Here is a 22718-nt window from a genome sequence, read left to right as displayed (position 1 = left end):
ATAGCGTCATCTGATGGTCAAAATCTTTGCAAAAAAAAGCGGCATAAAATTTTAATTATTCAATTTATATGTTTCAAATATATCAATGGATAACTTTTATCGTATAAATATGGATGGAATTTTTTTTTGTTTGCAGCCATGACTGATTAAGTGTTGACTGATTTTTTTTTACACTATCAATTCTCTTTCTCCGTGTGTTTTTTTTTGTGTGTGTGTGTGTGCGGTATTTCGAATTATCGAAATTTACATCATCGTTCACGTGGATAATTAAATGTTTCACATTTAAATTGCTGATTCATCATTGGATTAAAGTTGAAATTTTGATTGTTTTGAATTTTAAAAATTTCGTTTCCATTGTGGTCATATTTTGAGTGGCAAAATATAATTAAAAAAATTTAACAAATTATTCTATAAGGTTCAGTGTTTTGTGACTTTTGTGTGTTTGTGTTTGTTCGTATGTGAATGTGTTCGGTGTATGAGCAGCAAAAACAAAGAAATAAAAACGTGATAAAAATTTTGAAATGTTCATTCTTACCAAGGTCGGTATTTGTCAATTTTCGATGATTATCATAACGTATCATAATCATTTTTGTTTCTCATTTATTATCCATTGATAGATACGATATAATTCTAATTGGTCAATAACAACATTGAAAAAATTCAAGAGAAAATCATTTGATTGATTGATTGATGATTGTTTTGGAACTGTCTGATCGTTCGATGGTTAAATTGCTGGCTAATACATTTTTTTCTCTGGTGGTTTTGTTATCAAGTTTTAGTTTGTTTTTGGAAGCAAAATATTTTTTTGATTTGATTTGATTAATATCATTATATTGATGGTGGTGACAACGATGCAAAAAAGTGAAGAAAATGAAGCCGATAATTCGGCAACGAATCAAGAAAAACAAGAAGAAACAGTTAATCATGGCGAAGAAAACAAAAATAATGATAAAGATGATAATAATAAAAGCGAAGAAAACGATAAAGAACAACAACAACAAGAAGAACAATCGATCCAAGAATATATCAAAGAATTGTCTGAAAGATATAAAGAGAAACGTGAAAAACGTTATGAACACAATGTATCAAATATTGAATATCCGGATGAAGATTTATTCGTCAAGTTAGATACTTCGATCAAAAAGAATACGGCATTCGTGAAGAAAATTCGTAATATGACTGAATCGAATAAAGATGTCATTATGAAAGATTTAGAAAATCTTAATCTATCTCGTTTCATTTCTGAATTGGCTACGGCATTAGTGGAAACGAAAATTAAAGCCAATGAAATCGGAATGTTCATACAGATTTGTTCATTTCTTCATCTTCGTTATTGTGACTTTGCTGCTCATTTATTCGATGCTTGGAATAAAAATCTTCCACGGAAACCTTCTGATCAGTTTAATGCATCGAAAATGCGAGTCGACATAAAAATCTTTACCGAATTAATTCTATCCGGCATTTTCACGACCAAAGATTCATTACCAGCGTTGGGAAATTTACTTACAATTTTAACGAATGCCGATAAAGAAACACATAAAAATATAAGCATTTTGGTGGCATTCTGTCGTGGTTATGGTGTAGAATTTGCCGGCCTTTATCCACGCCGTCAACGAATGTTGGCCGAAAAATTCCAATTACAATTACCTGTTTGCGATTTTCTTTCAGTGGAACGACAACGAGGTGTTCAAACATTACTCAAAGATTATTATCATTCATTAATACAACACATATCCAAAGATCGTAAATACCTTTTCCATTTGAAAAACGATATGAAACGTAGCCTTGAAACACGTGGTGAAGTATCTGAAGCATTACAAGAAAAATGGAAAACCAAATCGGTTGAATTTGAAAAATTGTATCAAACAGCTACAACATTTGCCGATCTGATCGATGAAGAAATGCCCGATATCGACACACAGGCATTGGAAAATGATACTATGTTGATGAAAAATGAAAATGTAACTGCCGTTTTGTTTGATCTAAATCGTTTCAAAGAAAATAATCCATCCATATGGGATGATGAAGAAACACGAATATTCTATGAAAAACTTCCTGATTTAAAATCATTAGTACCGGCCATGCTTTATAAAGATAGTCTTAAAGATGAATCGACAATGGCTACGAATAATAATGAAGCTTCTGGTAAAGAAAATGGTGAATCAAACGATGGAAATCTACCACCAGCAAGTAGTTCGACTGAAATTGAAACCGATCAAAATCTTGACCTATCCAAAGAAGATGATCTAATATTAACAGGTGATGATACATCTATACCAGATCCCAAAGATGTACCATTATTGAATGAAAATGATGATGTCGATCCAGATTCATCTACAATGAAATATGATAAAAACAAAATCCGTATTGTAAAATTTAATTTCAATGCAACCAAAGATCAGCTGGATACATATTTCTCTAGTCTTCCTAATTGTGTTAATTGTGATCTGATCGATAAAGCCGCCCTACATTTTGCAACGACATTCAATACGAAAAATAATCGAAAAAAATTGGTCGATGTATTGATTCGAGTGCCACGAACCCGTTTGGATTTATTACCATTCTATGGACGGTTTGTTGCTCAATTAGCACCAATCATGCCAAGTGTTTCCACCGAACTTTGTATTGGCCTTAAAAATCAATTCCGTTATAATTTTTACAAAAAAGATCAAGTATACATTGAAAGTAAGGTGAAAATTGTAAGATTCATCGGTGAATTGGTCAAATTCAATTTGTTTTCTAAAACGGAAGCGCTCAAAATTCTTAAGGTAAATTTTTTTAAGCCTATTTAGTTTTGATATATATTATTAATTAATTAATCATATTATCATCATTTTCAATTTAGACTCTATTATCGGATTTTCATCATCATCACATTGAAATGACTTGTAATTTATTTGAAGTTTGTGGCCGTTATCTATATCGTTGCCCTGAATCACATCATATGACCAATTTATTATTACAACAAATGATGCGTCTGAAGAATCACATGTATGTTAACACTCGATATGAAACAATGATACAGAATGCATATTATTCGGTTACACCTGAAGATAAATCGGTTAGTGTTTTTTTTTTAATTTCTTGTTACATATGACGTTGAAAAATTTTTAATTTTCTTTTTCACTAGGCTGCTCGTAACATACAAACAAAACCTGTAATGCATCAATACATTGAACATTTGGTTTATACAGAATTATCACGAAAAACTGTATCGAATGTATTGAAAAAACTTCGACGTATCGATTGGAATGATAAAGAAATCAATGCATTTGCCATTCAATCTTTGGCATCAGCATGGAAAGTTAAATGTGATAATATTCCAGCATTGGCTAGCCTATTATCCAATCTTTCGCAACATCGATCACAAACAGTGTTGATGGTAATGGACACTGTATTGGAAAATATTCGTATTGGGAAGCAAATGAATTCATTAGAATATAATCAACGTCGTATATCGACCATAAAATTTTTTGCCGAATGTTTCAACTATAATCTTGTTGATTCAACGTTATTGTTCAATGTAATGTATTCCTTGTTGATATATGGCGTTGATTATAATGATGCTGGAAAAAGTCCTATGGATCCACCATTCAATTTAATGCGTCTTCGTTTGGTCGCTCAAATATTACATATTTGTGGCCATTTTTTAATGTCACCAGCTGCTAAGAAAAAATTGGATTTTTTTCTATTCTTTTTCCAAGTGAGAAAATTTATTTTTATGAATTATTAACAAAATTTAACCATCAATAATTTTTTTTCAAATTTTCTTAGCGTTATTATTGGCTAAAAAAATCGTATATAAATTCATTACCTGTTGAACAAATCGATCAGATGGCTTTGTTCTATATTGATGCAATATTTGCTGATGTTTTACAATTTTTACGACCAAAATTTAAAAAAGCTCAATCATATCAACAATCTTGTGAACTATTGGAAAAACGTCTGAAAGAGTTGGCTGAAAATGTTAAAGATGTATTACCTAATTCAAACGTATCAATTAAGAATGTATTAACACCATCAACTAATTCATCAAACATGCAACCACCCATCAATGATGGGCAACTCGAACCAATCAAAGAGGATTCTGAAAATGAAATCGATGAAAATGGTGGCGACAAAAAGAAAAATGATGAAAAAAATTTACTAAAAAAAGATAGTAATAATAATGACGGCAATAATAATGTCAATTGTAATCCCCTCAATAATGATGGCGATATTAATAGTGATAATAATTCCGGTAGTAAAGGCTGCGTCGATGGTGATTATGACAATAGTGATGAAGAAGAAATTGAAGATCGTAGTATTGGTAATATCTATAATGATGGTGATGGTTCACCCCGACCAATTATGCAAAAACCAGTCGAACAAAAAGATGATTATGATGATGATAATAATAATGCGGATATGATTAATACCGATCCTGATGATAGTGATGGTGATTTAGATAGTAATGAAGATATTGATGATGAGGAAGAGGATGATGAGGATGACGATGATGGTGATGATAGTGATGAAAATCAAAATAACAAATCGAATGATGGTAGAGGAGGTGGTCTACGAATACATCCATGTGAAGAGGATGATTTATTTCAACGTGATTTTGAACGTTTAATGATGGAAAATCTCACCTCACGTTCACAAGAGGTAACACAACGTATGAATGTTGAAATTGTCATACCAATCGAACGTGATTCAGATACAAATAAAGCCCGACAATTGGGTAGTGGCTATGAATCATCATTATTTTCATTGGAACCATCGACTATGTCAAACAATAACAAAAATCAACAATCACAGGAAACAGAAACGAAAAGTTTCAATTTCCGTGTGATGACTAAAAATCAAAAATCTAATAAACCAATATTACGATCGATTGAAGTACCGGCCGATTCGGATCTAGTACAGAATTTCCTTGCTCGTGAACAAGCACAGAAACGTGAAAAAGAACAGGTGAAAAAATTGATTCTTGGCTTCAATGAACGGCGAGAAATGGAAGATCAAAGTCCAAATACTTCAAATTCCAGTGTTGGCTCTATCGGTAATAATGTTAGATCGATAACTGATTATCAACACAATAGATCTACTGGTGGTGGTTATTATCATCATCAACATCATTATCGCGGCGGCGGTGGTGGTGGTGTTAATTATCGCAGACGTTTTCAATAATCATCTATCTTTGTTAATGATGTCATTGGTGGTTAATTGAAGCTGAAGATTTTTTTATAGTTTTTTTCTCACGAAATGAACTTAACCATGGAAAATAGGAATGAAATCAACAGGTTATTATAACAGGTTTTGAAACTAATTCAAAACATTATCATCATCAGAACAGTGAAAACAACAGGCCCATATTATTATTATTATTAATACATGTATAATGGGTGGAAAAATACGAATGAATGTATGGTCATTGTGGGCGTATTCAACTTTCGTTGTGGCACTCCTTGTTTTGTGAGAATGAAATGATGAAAATTTTTGTCAATTCTGTGCATTGTTTAATTTAATGAAAAAATAAAAACAGAATTATACAATTTGACATTTTTTTTCTGTAAAACAAACAAAATAATTTTCTTTAATTAATCATTGCCTTCATCATTATCTGAATCATCATTTGATTTTTCACTTAAAAATTGCCGCTTTTTAGCCGTATTCATATATGGTCGATATGCCCATTCAGTATCGATTGCATTTTCTATATCAATCGTACCTAATTTGATTTCATATAGTCTTAATTCGAATCGTGGTCCAACTTCGGCCAATTCAACACGGCCATCAATCATTTTATAAACATGATGACGAAATGATATATAATCATTTTGATTAGCCAATGTCATTACACGTTTACTATCATCTTTTGGAACGGGAAATAAATAACGAAGAATATTCTGTACACGTCGACCAATTTTACCACTAAAATTATCGAATATTAAATGTGGATATTGTTCAGACATTGTACCAACATCAGGTATATCATGTCGCATGACCGTATTCAATATCTGAAAATAGGCAGTTGGACCAAATGGTAAATGGCTAATGACCAATCCATCCGGATTACCACGTGTTTCATGAATGATAATAAAATCGGTGACATTATTCGCTTTACATGTTTGGATTAGCTGTTTCATATGATAATTACCACGATTGATTCGTTGTGAATTTGGTATGATTAATTTGAATTCCTACAGAACAAATCGATGACAATAGAACAAACAATAAAAAAAAGATATTTTTAGATGAAAAAAAATCTCTCATGTGATGTGAAAAAAGGCTTATGCAACAAAATTGAATAAATAAATAATCATTACTTTGGCAAACATTTTTAATCTTGAACTTGGATCACGTGATGTTGTTATGACCACTTTTGGATCCTCAACACCAGCCCAACGATATTCATCATCTTCATGTGATGTAACTAATTCGGATGCCGGGTCATCCCATTCAAGCGTGTTTTGTAATGATAATGCATCATTTTTTAGGTCGGTGGGAATCTTTTTTCGTTCTATGTTTTTTTTTGTGAAAAAAAATCATGAATTTTTTTAAAAAAAAAACATAAAAGATGGACATTTGAAATTCAAATAGACAAAATTTCAAAATTGTCACCACGTAATACTTACGCTGAAGGGCATCTTTAAGACGTTGTTTTTTCTCTGTAATCGCTCGTTTTTGTTCCTCCTGAGATTTACGAATCAAATATTCGCGTCGTAACCGTTGTTGACGTCGAATCTATTGAATTGTATTTTTTTTTGTTTGTATTTAGAAATCAAAATCAAATGATGAGGAAAATTATAAATGAATTCATTGGAGGACATAAAAAAAACAATGTTTACCATTTTTTATTCCACATTGACAATTCGGAAAAAATTACAATTCAAATAAGAAAAAAAAACTTGATTAAGTAATAAGAAGGAAAAAAAATCAAATTCAAAATGAAAAAGAAAATCCAGATTTGTAACAAGGTAAAATATTTTCAAAAAAAAAAAAAAATAAAAGCAAAACACGTGCATATACTATTTCGACATGATCGACCAATAAATGTATGAATAGCCAGCGATTGACGAATTTGAATGTTGCTGTGTTCTAAATTTTTTCGGTATTTATATTTATGTATGTTTATTGTAATGAAAAATAAAATTAAAAAAAATCTGGACATAAATACCACCCGCACATTACATAAAGAAAAAGAGATAAATAGATACATTGTTGAAAAATATTGTACAACACAAAGATTGACAATGAACATATTTAAAAAAAAAAATGTAATTCACAAACAACAATCAAATCAAAATATGAAAAGAAAATTTACAACAACGATGACAACAAATGTTGATGTTTGAAAAAAAAAATTGTTCAACACACAATATTAAACAAAACAAAAAAAAAGATAATCTTTTTGATAATAATGATAAGGATAAAATCAACGAAAAAAAAAATCGAATGGATGACATTCAAAAGAAAAAACATCAGTATAATGATGACAATATATATATATAAATCATAATGGAGATCGAAATATTATACAAAAGAAGAAGCAATGAAGAATAAAAAAAAAAGATGTTTGTTGTTGTTGTTGTTGTTGTTATATGTTGTATTATATTAATGGGAATGTAAAAAAAAATAACTCGTTGATTCCTACAATAATAAAAGTAAACATAAAAAAAATCATCATTGATGATAATGACCAAGTGATGTGATAATAATAAAAAAAAATACAAGTTGTAGTAATAAATATACCCGAATAGATCGAATATCTAATCGAATTGAATGAAATGTGTGTATGTGTGTGAAAATAAATGAATTGAAATAAATAAATGCTTTTCCGTTCATTACACAAAATTAGTTTTGATATTTTTTTTTTCAATGTCTATTCATGTTGTTTACCCGATAAACGATGGACGACGACGTTGATGCATTAAACTTTTCAATCGTTTACCTAGTTTTTTGAATGTACGTTTTTTCTTTTTATGACGAGTGGCTACTGATGGTGATACTAATCGTACACTATTAACACTATGTGATCCTTTCATTGGATAACGATGTTGTTGATGAAAACGATTAAAACGATTACGTAAATTCATCATTGGTGAACGAAATCTAGATGGACGACGATGAAAATTAATTGTTGATTTTTTATTCTTTGTATTGGATAATAAATGTTTCTGTTTGCCAGATTGATTTTTATTCGAATTATTCGATTTAACCGGTTGTTTTTGTTGTTGCTGTTGTTCCTGTTGCTGCTGTGGTTGTTGATTATTAAAATTGTTTGGTGGATAATTATTATTAGCAAAATTCTGTTGTTGTTGTGGTTGAACCATAGGTACTGGCAAAGGCATGGCCATTTGCAATGGCATCTGAATCGGCATTACCGGTACTACAGGTGGTGGTGCTCCATTGAATTGATTGAAATATGGCTGCTGTGGTGGTGAATAAAATTGTTGCATAGGCTGTACTGGTGGATCATCATAGATTGGTTGTTCCGGTATGATTGCATCAAATGTTTCATGATTATTTTGATTCGAAGATCCGTAGAATTGATCAGGTTGTTGTTGTTGAAAGGATTTATCATCATAGTTTTGTTGTTGTTGTTGTGACGGTGATGGTGGACTTTGGTTTAGTTGTGGTCCTTGATTATAGTTTTGATTCGGTTGCGATGGGCCATTGTTGAAATTTTGCTGTTGATTTTGATTGTAGTTTTGTTGATGGGATTTTTGATTGTTTTGATTTTGGTTGTAAATCTGGTCCTGTTGCTGCGTCGATGAAACTTGATTGTAATTCTGATTTTGTTGTTGATGCTGCATCGGTGAATTGTTGAAATTCTGTTGTGGACCCTGTTGATTATAGTTTTGATTCTGTTGACCACCTTGTTGGTTATAATTTTGATTAAAATTTTGCTGCTGATTATTATGTTGTTGTTGTGAATTCTGTTGAACATTATTTTGTGGTAATGGTCCAAAGAATTGTTCTTCGGAAATTGGAGGAGTTTTCGGTGGAGTTTTAAAAATGTCCTTAACATTCAAAACGATAGGGCCATGATCTTTTTGCGTTAGATTGAAAACCATTGGTGGACGATTTTGTTGTGATTGAGTCGCAGGTACGCGTATAAATTGTACGGGACGATGTGTAATGACAGCAGCTTGAATTGTCTTCTTACTACGACTCATCTGTTGATTATTGCCGTTGAATTGTTGTTGATTAGGATTATTCTGAAATTGGCCTTGATTTTGATATTGTCCTTGTGGTGATTGTTGTCCTTGCTGAAAATTTTGGGGGCCTTGACCATAATTTTGTTGTTGTTGTGGAGAATTTTCCTGAGAATTCTGATTCGATTGCCATTCACCTAGATTTTGTTGTTGAGATGGAGCATGATTAAAATTCTGATTTTGTCGTAATGGTCTCCATCCTTCTTGATTTTGTGACATTGTTGAACCTTGGTTGAAATTCTGGTTTTGTTGTTGTGGCTGCTGATAGCTTCCTTGATTATTGTAATTGGATTGTTGCTGTTGTTGTTGTATTGATGATGGACCTTGCTGGAAATTCTGATTCTGTTGCCATTGTTGATTCTGTTGTTGTGATGATCCATGGTTAAAATTTTGGTTATTTTGTTGTTGCCACCCTCCTCCTCCTTGATTCTGATTATTTTGATGTTGTGATGGTCCATGGTTAAAATTTTGATTATTTTGTTGTTGCCATCCTCCTCCACCTTGATTCTGATTATTTTGCTGCTGTGAAACTTGATTAAAATTTTGTTGTCGTTGTTGTTGTTGTTGAGGTGGCCCTTGATTATAATTCATTGGTCCTTGATTATTATTATTATTGAACTGAGGTCCCTGTGGTCCACCATTCTGTTGATAATGTTGTTGTGATTGTTGAAAATTTCCTTGTTGCATCAAATTGTTGTTGTTATTGTTTTTATTATCATTGCTTTGGACCAAAATTACCATTTCCTTGATTATTATAATTATTATTATTATTATTCGAATTTGATTGAAAATTATTTGGTCTTTGTTGTTGTTGCAATTGATCAAATGGTCGATGTTGAATATGATGGTTCGATGATGCCTGACTAAATTCAGGCCAATTATCTGATTCAAAATATTCACCAAAATCCTCATCATCATTATCATCATCAAAGATGCCATTTTCATTCCATTCATTCCAACTATTTGGATTTTTATATCGATCTAAATATCCAATCGATTCACCATAATCGAATCGTTTGATTGATGATTGTTGTTCACTTTCATTTTGATTTGTATTATTATCATCTGAAGTTTTGGCTATTGGTAATAATAATGATGGCAAATTTATGCTATTGGCTATTTCCAAATTGGTTGTCACATTGGTGATGTTATTATTATTATTATTAATATTAGTGCTGTTATCATTGATGATACATGATGATTGATTAGATCTTAACATAAGTATCATCATAATCAAATATGGCTTCATTGTATGCAAACGTTTGTATGTGGCAAAAAACGTCCAGAAATAGAAAAAAAAGACAATCAAAAAAAAGAATGAAAAAAAATCCATCATTATTATCATATATATCAAATAATATAATTGATCATGTCATCACAATAAAGATGATGATTTTTTTAAAATAGAAATTTCAATTTTTTCAAAATTAAGCCAAATTTAAATCAAATCAAATAATAATACCTGAATCGAGTAAAGTAAACGATTATTGATTTGCCATTGTTTTAATATGATCATTGTTGTTGTTGTTGTTGTTGTTGTTGTTATTGATCTCATAATTAAAGATTTTTAACCAAATTTTGAATGTTGAAGAAAAAAAAAATTTTATGATAACACGCACATTCACAGATGAGATACACAAAATGAATATAAAGAAAAAAAAACTTGGATTTTTCTCAGTTTGAATCAAAAAATAAAATAAAAAAAAACGGAAATTAAACGACAACGAAAGGTAAAAATGGAACAATTATATTTGTTTTTTTTTTGAAATGATATTTGTTAATATCTGGTTGATCGATTACGATGATGATGATGATGATTGATTATTGATTGATTAATTGTTATTGTTATTTTATTCGTTAGATGATAGAATGATGAAGAAGCTTAAATCACGATGATGATGATGATGATGGCTGATCAATTACGTTGTTTTGGGAGGAGAACGAAATTATGAAAAATCTAATTTCATTTTATGATGATGACGACGACGACGACGACAGCAACGACCATCATCATTGCTTATTGTTATCAATATTTTGATTGATTGATTGATTGAGTGACAACGAATAAGATGACCACCACCATCACCAAACATACATGATCATCAGCGTTTTCATATCATCAAATAATCATCAGATTGATCCATTGTTCATCGATTTGAAAATTAACAAACAAAAATATATGTCTGTTGTCATGTTGTGTGTATGTTTTATGTGACCAAATAAATTTCACGTTTTGAAAATGTAGATTTTTGTTCGTGGAACAAGAAAAAAAAATATGAAAAAATATTCATCAAAACATCAAATGTACATGAATAATTTAGATTTCTTTGTTGATCACATACACAAACACACACACACGGACACAATCATAAATAGTGTCGGGTCGAAGGCAACTACTGCTGCTGATAATGATAATTATGGTAATAGAATGGAATAATTTTTTTTTTCTTCAACCAAATAAAACAAAAACAAAAACAAAAAAAAACATTCACTTATTATGATTGTTTATTAATGACAATGTTGACCATCGATCATGAAACAAGATGAACGAAACGAACCGGAACAATCAATTGTTACATGGCCAAACCTTTATGGGAATTTTCGAAGAAGAAGAAAAAAAAACAACAACAACAACAACAACCTAAACAAATGAATGTCGAATCGAATGTGTGTTTTATTTTGGTTTGTTTTCACTTTGCTTGTTTTTTTTTTATTTCTATGAATGATAGAAACGATGATGATGATGATGATGATCATCGAACCGAAATAGCCAAAATGAACAATGTTGATGTTACATGGTGAATATATTTTTTTTTTCGACGCGGTTTTTTTTTCTTCTTCTTCTTATAAGTTCATGTCATTTCATATCGATATTTTTTTTCATATATTCGATTATGAAACTATTCAAATACAACACACACACACAAACACCAAGAGATCTAGACACACACACACACACACATACAGATCTTACTATCTTGTACAAATCATATTGAATTTGGACAATAAATGAAAACAATGAAATCAACAGCAGCAAAAAAAAATTGAGAAAGAAATACCCGGTTATTTTTCGGTGAGAATGATGGATCCATGTGTGTGTGTGTTTGTGTAATGGAAAGGGGGGGATGAAACAATACTTGAGAGAAGAAGCTATCGTGAATCATCAAAACTTAGAGAAAGAGATAAATAAAGTTTGGCTATGGGCAAAAAAAAAAATTTCAAATTCGAATGTTTATGTAAAGAGAGAGAGAGAGAGAGAGAGAGAAATGAACAATTTTTTTCCATCCTCCTTTATTCATTCATTCATTCATTCATCATCTTCATTTGGATTGTTTGTTCCATTCCAATTCATTCATTCACGAACACACACAATCATGAAATAAAATAAAATAATGATGATGATGATGATGATTGGATCGAAAATAAAGAAAAAAAAGTCAAAAAAAAAAAAAAAATACACGTAGACATCACATTTGTTGTTGTTGTTTGTTATATTTGTACCAATCTCATATATATATAAATTGTTGGTGGACATGGACATCATTGATGATGATGATGATGATGATAATAATGATTAGAAAAAAAAGTGAGAGTTGTGTGTGTGTGTGTGTGTTTTTTTTTATATGTCAAATTGTTCAAGCCGGGTTTGGTTGGTCCAAAAAAAAAGAAAAAAAGTTTTTTTCGTTTTCTCAAAAAAAAGATTTTTTTCTTATTTAAAATCGGTAATATTTACCGGAAAATAAAAAATTTTCAAGTGAAAAAAAAACAACTTTTCACAATCTTTTTTCGTTTTTTTTTCACAAATTTTTTTCCTCAGTTTTGGTTTGTTTTCTCTTTCTATGGCTAGTGAGACCATGAAATGATGACGATGATGATGATGATGCAGATTTTATCAATACTTGAAAAAATTGATTCAGATCATTTTGTTTCATTTTTTTGCTGTTGAATGTAAAATATACAGGTTCCGGTAAACATGTGTGTGTGAGATCAATTCATTTTGAATTTTACAATTGAATTTATTCGATTTTTTTTTTCATCATCATCATCAATTGGATAACACGAGAAGAAGAAGCGTTGTCGACATGAGACATGAAAAAAAAATATTCACGAGTTTGTATAACAAAAAAAAACATCTCTTGTTGAATAACATTTACATTCGTAGACTTTTTTGTTGTTGTTGTTGTTGTTGTTGTTATCATCATCATCATCATCGATATGACAATAGTGTCCTTTACGACAAAAATTTTTATTTTTTTTTTTCATTTTCAACTTTTTTTTTCTTGTAACTCCAATGATGATGATGATGATGATCCTCAATAATGATGACATGATGATTGCCGGTTTTTTTTTCGTTTTTTCTGTGTGTGTTCTGAATTTCGCCCAATTCAAATTAAATCTAATTTATTATTATTTTTTTCTGGCAAAAAAAAAAACAATTTTCTTGACACCCATGACAGATGATGATGATGAGGATGATGATGATGAGGATGATGATGATGATGGTGATGACCATCATTTGTCCAATAATTATAGATTTGATTTAAAAATTCTTTTTTTTTCATTTAAATATTTCCGTAAATTTGATCATTTTTTTTGGAAATATTCACCCCATTGATCACTTATCATTTGAATGGTGTAAGACGTGTGTGTGTGTGTACAATTCAATCAAACGAATTGATCATCTTAATGTGATTATTAATTTAATAAAACAAACAAACATGCAGTCAGACAGACCATTAATGATTTTTTTTCATTAAATTTCATTTTTTTGTTTTTTGTTTCAATGATTGTACTGTACATGTTTACCGATTAAGATTGACTTATTTGTTTATCATATTAAACAATTGAAAATTTTCGTCATCATCATCATAATCATAATCATACACAATCACAATTGATATATAATGTTTGGACCGGAAAAGAGTGAATAAAAGAACGAACGAACAACAACAACAACAACAAAAAAAATCCATATGTTACATATGTAATGAAAATGAAAAAAAAAACATAATTATCCACCATTCAATGTGATCAACATTTTTTTTTTGCAGGTAGATTCATTAGATTGTGATATCCATAATATAATATAGCTTAACATGGATTGTGTGTTTGGTGATAATTAAATCTTCAAACACAAAAAAAAATTTTCACAGAAAAAAAAAGTTTTCCATTCATTCATTCATTCATTTATAATTGGGTTTTAATTATTCAGCCACAGGCAGCAATATACATTGATGATATTCACGATTTTTTCTTTTATTTTATTTACCATATTCGTCGGTCGAATATTTGAATTTTTTTTTTTTTGTACAATGTTCCATGTCATTTGAATGCTAGATATAAAAAAAATAACACAAAATAAATGAATTTAGCCACCTGTTGGAAATGGAAATGGTCAAATTGATATTGTACATAGAAAATACATAGTACAAGGCCATTCAGATCCAAAGCCACTACTATTAGTGTAAGTGATTTATGTGCTATGAACTAATTAAACGGATTAATTGTTGTGTTGTTCAAATCAAAAAAAAAAAAAAAACAATCTGAAATGAGCTTTACCTGAAAATTTTTTTTTCTGTCCGATATTTTCTTTTTTTTTTAATTCTGTTGAACTTTGACCATCTATTGATTGATGTTAATGTTTTGTTTTCTCATTGTTCATCTGGATTAATTTTCATCCATCATTTATTCGATTGATCGATAAAAAGAGTTTCAATTACGAAAAAAAAGCAAAAAAATGAACCACAACAACAATAACAACAATAACAACGACAGAAAAAACATGATCAATTTCAATTGTTTTCAGAGGTCATTATCGATCATCAATATCGATTATCGGCTAGCCATAATGAAAGAAGAAGCAGTCATAATGATCAAATTTGATTGATCGAAACTTGAATCAATCAAATCAATTCTTTTTTTGAAAAGAAAAAAAATATGAATGTTTAATATATGATATGAAATTACCGCATGGTTATAAAATGTGAAAATATTTTAATCATTTTGACCAATAATCATCATCATTCGATATTTATTTGTATGTTTTGTTGAACAAAATGAATATACAGAAGCATCCGATGCAAAAAAAAAATGAAGAAAATTCGGTCATTCGGTCAATGATCATACAATTTTCTAACAAAACTTATCTTTGATTTTTTTTCTAATTTTCCAAAAATGATAATAATAGCACGATATAGTACAAATGTCATTGCTGTGTGAGGAAATGTTCAATTATGAATTATTGAATCAACTAAATCGGTACAGATGAAATGAAATAAGATTATTTAAATTTAATTCAATTGATTATGATGGTAATTTTTCTTCATTTTTTTATGGCAAAAAAAAAATTGATATATGATGATGATGATTTTTTCAATTGACCATCCATCAAGTGGTAATGGTAGTAATAGAAACCCAAAACCAATGTATGGTTACCTATTAAAAAAAAAAAAAAAATGAAAAAACAATTTTAATCGGATTCAAATATCAGAGTTTTTGGTTTTTTTTCCAAAAAAAACAAACGATTTTTTTCTGCTTTATTTAAATACCAAAATTACAAATTACAATGGATGATAATGACGATCGACCGGATGTACTTGTTGTTGAGTATATACCGTATTTTCAAGACGATAACCAGCACACGCTTTTGAGATATTGGTTGCAATGGTCACATAAAGTGCAGATGTATGTAAAAACGGTCATAACCCGCGGCAAATCGACGAGAAAACACGGTATTTATTTTTCTTCTAATTTTGGCTCGTTTCAAGTTTTATTTTTTTTTCAGTTCATTTTGTTCTTTTTTTTGAAAAAAAACTTTCAATCATTATTACTATTGAATTCTATTTTTGTAAGTTTTTTTTTCTTTGTTTTGTTTAAGTCATTGATGGCAAATGATGATGAAAATGGCTGACAATTCAAATATTGGACATTTCTGACAAATCTGACAAATACGACTTTTGAACATCTGTATGATGTATACATCTTTCGATCAATGATGATGATGATGATGAAAAAAGGATTAACGGATCAATCATAGCTATTAGAATATAATCGATCGATCGATCGATTGATTGATATGGATCATCAGATCATCGAGTTTTTTTCAGTGATATCTTACAGGCTTTTTTCAATAAATGAATGAATAGGTAGGATGGATAAATGTTTTTTTTTCTTCTTTAATGAAAAAAATTTCACTTTTCAAATCTTATTTTAGAACTGAATTATTTGTTTCATTTTATAATGAATTTAAAAAAAATTGATCATCGTTTACTCATCGTGATTTTAAATGTGATGATGTTCTGAAAAACAATTCGAATATATTCCATTATCGATATCGAAACAAAAAAAAAAACAATCGATTTTTCGACGACAATCAACACCAGGAAACATTTTAGCCATGGCCATATATATATCTGTTCTTCATTTTTGGCATCAAAATCGATTTGATCGGTTTGTCCAGCAAACAAACAAACGAACAGCAAAAAAAAAAATCATGTCCATCATCGACCTGAAGATTTTAAGACAAACAAATGAACAAAATCCAATTGAAATCCCTGTTTATCCTTATTTTTTTTCATGTTCGACAAGCTTTAACAAAAAAAAAACTATATATTCGATTTTTATGATTGATTTGATCAAGAACAAATTCATCGGGTTTATCAATAATAAACACACACAGACACGAGTCACATTTACATTATTATGTTCTTTCTGTTTACAATATGACAAACAAACAAAAAAATCATAAAACACATGGAACAAACTAAATGAAAAAATGTAAAACAAAAAAAAAACAAAACAAATAACTAACTTTTATTATATTATGATTAAAGACACACACACACATTCAACACATAAAGATCACAAGAACAAGTACAATATGGAATGCAAAACAATTTAGTGAACAAAAAAAAAATTGTTATCATCGCTGTTATTGTTGTTGTTGTTGTTTACTGATGCCAATGTCGTCGATCAATCGATCATATATACTGTATATATATGATTATGAATTATGATTATTATCATTTTTTACTTGCCTCTCTAATTACATCATATGTTCGATGTCGATTATCATCGAAAAGGTGAGAATGAACTGTGTACAAGTGGTAAATGTGTATGTGTGTGTGAAGTTGATAAAATGAATGAAGACAAAAAAAACAATTTATTCAGATTTTCAATTTCAATTTTCTTCGTTTAAAAATTGAAATAAAAATCAAATCAAATCAAAAACAACAAACGTTTTTTTTTTAATTTTAAATTTTTTTTTTTCGTTGATGGATCATGTAATGGCCTTGACAGCGGGCGTTATTTTTTTCGTTTTTTTTTGTTTGATGTTGCAACACGAATATAAGGACCATTTGAATCGCTGTGAACTTTCTGGATCTCTCTTTATATTCAATAATCGATGATTTTTTTTTGTCTGAAATCAATATTTGTAGAAAGTTGGATGGATAAGAAATCATCATTTTGTTTTAAATTTCAGATTCTTTTTTTCTAATTTCTTTTTTTTTAAAATCACAATTTTCTTCATCAAAATCATAATGATTATCTTTGACCAATTTAAAACGATTATCCACATTGTTTAGATCCGATGTACGACAGGTTAGTTCAAGCGAAAATCTTTCCATATCCAATTTCAATATTCGACAATGTATTAGTTTATCTGCTTTCACTCTAGTAAGTGGATCTATTACATGATTATCGGAAAGAAATTCTAGCCATATAATACCGGTAAGATCATTTTCTAAACATACACGAACAGCAATCGCTTGTCCTGGACATTGATTTTCATTAATATGATCCCATACTTTAGTAAAATCATTACAATAATTTTTCAAACATAATGAACATTTCCAAAGTTCATTTTTAACATGAATCGGCTTTGCTTGTTTCAACTGTTCGGTTGTTGGTTTTTGTCGTACTATATCGATAACACGAACCTGTATCAATCGTCCAATGTATAATGTAGAGCGATTTTCTTTGGTCAATAATTGAAACATTTCTTCATTATTAGGTGGCTGATACGGAATTCGTCGATCTTTATATCGATCAATCAATTCCGATCGTATGTCTTGTAGTGTTTGTTTTCCATGATTATAGCCTTGTTGGTGAAGTTTTTCATTAAATTTATCCAAATCAATATTATAAAGTTTTTTTGGATTTTCGATGATTTCTTCAAATTCTTTGACTACATGATCATCGCATTCTTCATGATGAAGAGCATCGATGGCCATTTTCCAAGCCCATCTATAAGATTCAGGATGAATACGAGTACTGTCTAAAAATTCGATACAAGTATCGTTGTCAAAATCAGTGGAAAATGAATCCTTATTGATTCGGATGAAACCAGCACAATTAATGAAGATATTTTCATCGATTTTACATTTTTCATATAGCTGAGCTCGATTCATCAGCAATGGTGGTTGTTGTTTTTTCAACGTTCGAAATAGTTGAGAAGCTTTATGTGGACCAAAACCAGCAATAAACTGCACTATTGATGATTTATATGGATGAACTAGACATTGATTAATGTCAACACCAACATCATTTACACGATTAACAAATTCTGCATACAATGCATTTAGTAATGTTTTATTCGATACAATATCCTGTAATGGATGAAATTTCAGACATAAAATTTCTTCATCCACCGTGCATAATTGAGCAAATTCTAATAATGGATTCTGTAGTTGTCTGGCTAATGATATGGCCTGTCGTAATTTAAGTGGATGATCATGAAAATCAGTTTCAGCTTGTTTAGAATTCATGAAAATTGATGACAATTCTGAATCGATCAATTCTACATTTATTAATGGGAATTTTTTCGTTTCATGTAGATTACGAATCATAGCGATAATTTCATTTCGAATATGTTTGATAACAACTGTATGCGTACCCAAAGCGATTACATGTGGTTTTTTATCAACAATAAATCTAGAAATAAAATGAAACAAAAATCAGAAATTTTTTTCTAATTGTAAAATTTACATTATTTAAATCATACATACTTTTGCAGTTTATCATAATCTTTTTCATTAGAAGTCCATTTAAGTTTAATGAAATCGACTAAGTGACCATTACCATCTATCAAAGCACAATAGCTAGCTTCTTCTTCACAATGAGAATATGCAAAACCAATAATTCGTATACCGTTATGTATGCTAAAATCATCATCATAATCGTTATGGTTGTTTTCAGCTTGTACAAAATTCGGTACATATGGGCCAATTGCTAAATATGAAGCCAATTTATTAGCACAATGCTAGAAAAAATTTTTTTGTTCATTACATTATCATTACATTAATGAATGGAAAAAAAATTTTTGCTGCTAACCTGTATGATTGTATGTTGTGTTTCAGTCAAAATTTTAGCGATAAATTCTTTGACCAAATCAGGGTAAAGAAAACGATCAAAAGCAATATATAATGCTTTACTTCGTTGTTCATTCCAATCATGAACAGTTTTACGAAATTCGTCCTATGAGTGAAAAAAAAGGAAAAATTTCATAATCAAATGCAATCATCATTCAACCAATGAAATGAATACCTTTTGATAGAGATATTTGATCTCATTGAAATATTGTTCAAATGGTTTTTCATTGTTTGCCAAATTATCCTTGTTATTGTTCAACGAAATGATCATATTGACAAGATCATTATTTTTAGCTGCATTTAGATGAATAAATTGTTCACCAGTGAAACTTGAAATTGGTTTATTTCGTAGATATTTCATTGTATAACATGCATGTGATTCGTCAATTTCTTTTTGTCCTTTTTTCGTCGGTTTAACCGTAACGGTAGCACGTTCATAAAACATTTGTCGCACCGTTTTACGTACCAATGGATCACAAGATAATTGTTTACCAACCATAAATGTGGCTGCATGTAAAACATTTTCAGCTGTATTGAAACATTTTGACACATATTTCTGTGCCATCTCTAACGGATAATTTTCATATTGTTCGATTTTATGTTTACGATAATTACAGGATATATTTTCACCAAATTGTTCTGGTTTTAAACCAAATTTTGTTGCCATTTTTCCAATACCAGATCTTCGACAAAATGGATACGTATCTTTTTTTGTTGATTTAAATCTTCTAAATCTGATGGTTACATTTTTTTCAAATTCTTCATTAACATTATTGGTTTGATTTGCACCCAATTCCTGATTTTGATTTTGATCACCACATTCGATGGTATTTCGTTCTTGTTCAACTAGAAATTGATTCATTTTTGTTAATTCATCACCATAATACAATTGAAAATGAATATAATAATCATTAAATTCTTCAAACGATTGAATGGAATGTTGTACATTTTGTATGTCCATATGGGTTATACAACGAAAATCATCCGGTAATGATTCATTCGGTTTGTTCATCATTTCATATAATTGATATTCTTGCATATTATTCAATAGTTCAATAAGATTCTGTTTTCTTTGATTCAATTTACACCATTTTTCATCCCAATTAAATATTAACCATAAATCATTGATAGATAGATCAGGTGAATATTCTTCTTTACGATAATAGGCTAAAAATGGTATGCTAAGTTTTTCATTTCGAATACAATTTAATATTCGATATATAGCATTCATAGCTGATCGTGGTTTAGTAGTGCCGGCTAACGGTTGTGGAACTTCAACACTTTTATCCTGTTTTGTTATCGTTGGTATTTCATAAAGATTACGATAAATCCATTGAGATTCTTTACGAATTTCATTCGCTTTGGCTTTAGTAACCGGAATTGATCGTGTTTGGAAACGTTCGGGAATATTTGTCGTACGAATCTTGTTATCCGATTTGGCCAGATAATTATGTTCTATTTCTATTGGTTCATAAATTTCGTATAAACTTTTCGTGGACAATTGATTTCTATCATGTTTATCACTTTCATCTTCAATATCATCATTAGAATCTTCGTCCGTTTCTGAATCAATCCTATCGAATCGATCATCGACAAGATTATGAATGTTTTGATTTGAAATTTGTAGTTCGGCATTGAAATTATCAATATCATCAATGACGAATAATTTCTTTGCAATTAGATTACAATCATCATCTTCATCATCATTTTCAATTTGTCTTAAATGACAATATTGATTTTTTCTTCTTTTGATTCGACAGCATAGATTATCTTCAAATAAACCATAATCATCATCATCATCATCTAAATCGAGATCAACCTCATTTCTTTCATTATCATCACCATTTTTGGATTTCTTTTTCATTAAATTAGCCATTGTCACGAACAAAACATATACTAATGTGAAAATCAAAATTCATTTAAAATGAAATCAGAAAAAAAACAACGTACATTTGGTATTTGGCCGATGATTAGCGGAAATTCTGTGTTTGAAATTTGATTCATCTATGAAAATATGAACGACTCGAAAAGTATTGAAGAAAAGCATTGAATTCAAAAACATAGATGGCAGCACGACTTGCAATTTTTTTTTTACAAACATTTCGAATGATATTTATTTTTGAATTGAAAATAAAACTTGTAATCATCATCATCATCATCATCGTTTGATGATGGGATCAATTATTTATTCACATTTATCATCATTTATTTATTCAAATCAATTTATTATATATTTCAAATGTGAATGATGACGATGATTACGATGATGATGATGGAAAAAATACAAGGCCACACACGTATATATATATTCTCTATTATAATCATTATGGCATAAAATGAAATTCCAATGACCATTTTGTCATATATTGGCTATCTGATTATATGGCCATATAGTACCATCCAAATAAAAATCCATTGGGAATCGAATCCATTGGATATATAAACATGTAATAATAATTTTAGGGTACAAATTGATTGCATAATATGATGATGATGATGATGATGATGATGAACAAAATTATAGATTGATGATTCGTATATGAAAATATCTATCAATCAGATCGATTCGATTTTTTTTTGAATTCCCATAAGAAACCAAGAGGTATGAATGAAAAACAAAAACAAAAAACCTGAAACTGACAATCAATTTCAAACTGGAAAAAAAAGTCAAATTACACTTTTTGACTATAGGTGATATATTCAATGAATTTTCATATTATATAATGACTCTATTTATTACTATACAAACATAACTATATCATCACCATATATTAAACTATATTGCCCGATAATCATATGGTGTCAATTTCAAATTCAAAATAACCTTCAATTTACTCTTGTCCATTTTCAAATTATCGAATATCATTTAATCGATTGTTGAATTTTGTGTATATTATAATGCAATTCTGGTGTGTTCTCATATATATAATGAAAAAACAAACAAATCATAAATATGTTCGTGTTTTTTTTTGTACAATTTATATAATGATTTACAATGATTGATGTATGTGAATTTTTTTTTTTTTAATTAAGGTCGATTTTCAATGTTTTTTGTTTAAGGTTAGCTCGAATATAATTTCATCATTTGAATTGTAACAATTTCGTGACACGTGATTCAGTGATGTTTTGTGTTGAGTGTGTGTGTGTG

The 22718-nt window shown here is 29.5% G+C and overlaps 4 protein-coding genes across 4 annotated transcripts; 1 reads left to right on the top strand and 3 right to left on the bottom strand.

Moving 5' to 3' along the window:
* The first annotated feature begins 95 nt into the window (after positions 1-95).
* Upf2 (UPF2 regulator of nonsense mediated mRNA decay) lies at positions 96-5566 on the top strand. The gene is made up of 5 exons (XM_047053785.2): positions 96-539; positions 618-2768; positions 2846-3061; positions 3131-3703; positions 3775-5566. Exons 2-5 carry the CDS (start codon positions 837-839, stop codon positions 5167-5169), a joined length of 4116 nt encoding a protein of 1371 aa, XP_046909741.1. The 5' UTR covers positions 96-539; positions 618-836; the 3' UTR covers positions 5170-5566.
* LOC124491161 (U3 small nucleolar ribonucleoprotein IMP4) lies at positions 5476-7000 on the bottom strand. The gene is made up of 4 exons (XM_047053787.2): positions 6831-7000; positions 6618-6726; positions 6309-6502; positions 5476-6182 (listed from the first exon to the last, which is right to left on the bottom strand). Exons 1-4 carry the CDS (start codon positions 6831-6833, stop codon positions 5580-5582), a joined length of 909 nt encoding a protein of 302 aa, XP_046909743.1. The 5' UTR covers positions 6834-7000; the 3' UTR covers positions 5476-5579.
* Positions 6831-11869, bottom strand: LOC124491160 (uncharacterized). Its single transcript, XM_047053786.2, has 2 exons — positions 10663-11869; positions 6831-10443 (listed from the first exon to the last, which is right to left on the bottom strand). The coding sequence occupies exon 2, from the start codon at positions 10152-10154 to the stop codon at positions 7878-7880; it is 2277 nt and encodes a 758-aa protein (XP_046909742.2). The 5' UTR covers positions 10155-10443; positions 10663-11869; the 3' UTR covers positions 6831-7877.
* A 5271-nt stretch (positions 11870-17140) lies between these two features.
* LOC124490710 (transcription elongation factor SPT6-like) lies at positions 17141-21599 on the bottom strand. Its single transcript, XM_047053257.2, has 5 exons — positions 21521-21599; positions 19746-21466; positions 19533-19676; positions 19208-19461; positions 17141-19133 (listed from the first exon to the last, which is right to left on the bottom strand). The coding sequence occupies exons 2-5, from the start codon at positions 21444-21446 to the stop codon at positions 17672-17674; spliced, it is 3561 nt and encodes a 1186-aa protein (XP_046909213.2). The 5' UTR covers positions 21447-21466; positions 21521-21599; the 3' UTR covers positions 17141-17671.
* Positions 21600-22718: the final 1119 nt, after the last annotated feature.

This window comes from Dermatophagoides farinae, chromosome 4, assembly GCF_024713945.1.
Source record: "Dermatophagoides farinae isolate YC_2012a chromosome 4, ASM2471394v1, whole genome shotgun sequence".
NCBI lineage: Eukaryota > Metazoa > Arthropoda > Arachnida > Sarcoptiformes > Pyroglyphidae > Dermatophagoides > Dermatophagoides farinae.
The sequence above is the reverse complement of the archived record's forward strand: the minus strand, read 5'-3'. Positions and strand labels throughout refer to the sequence as shown.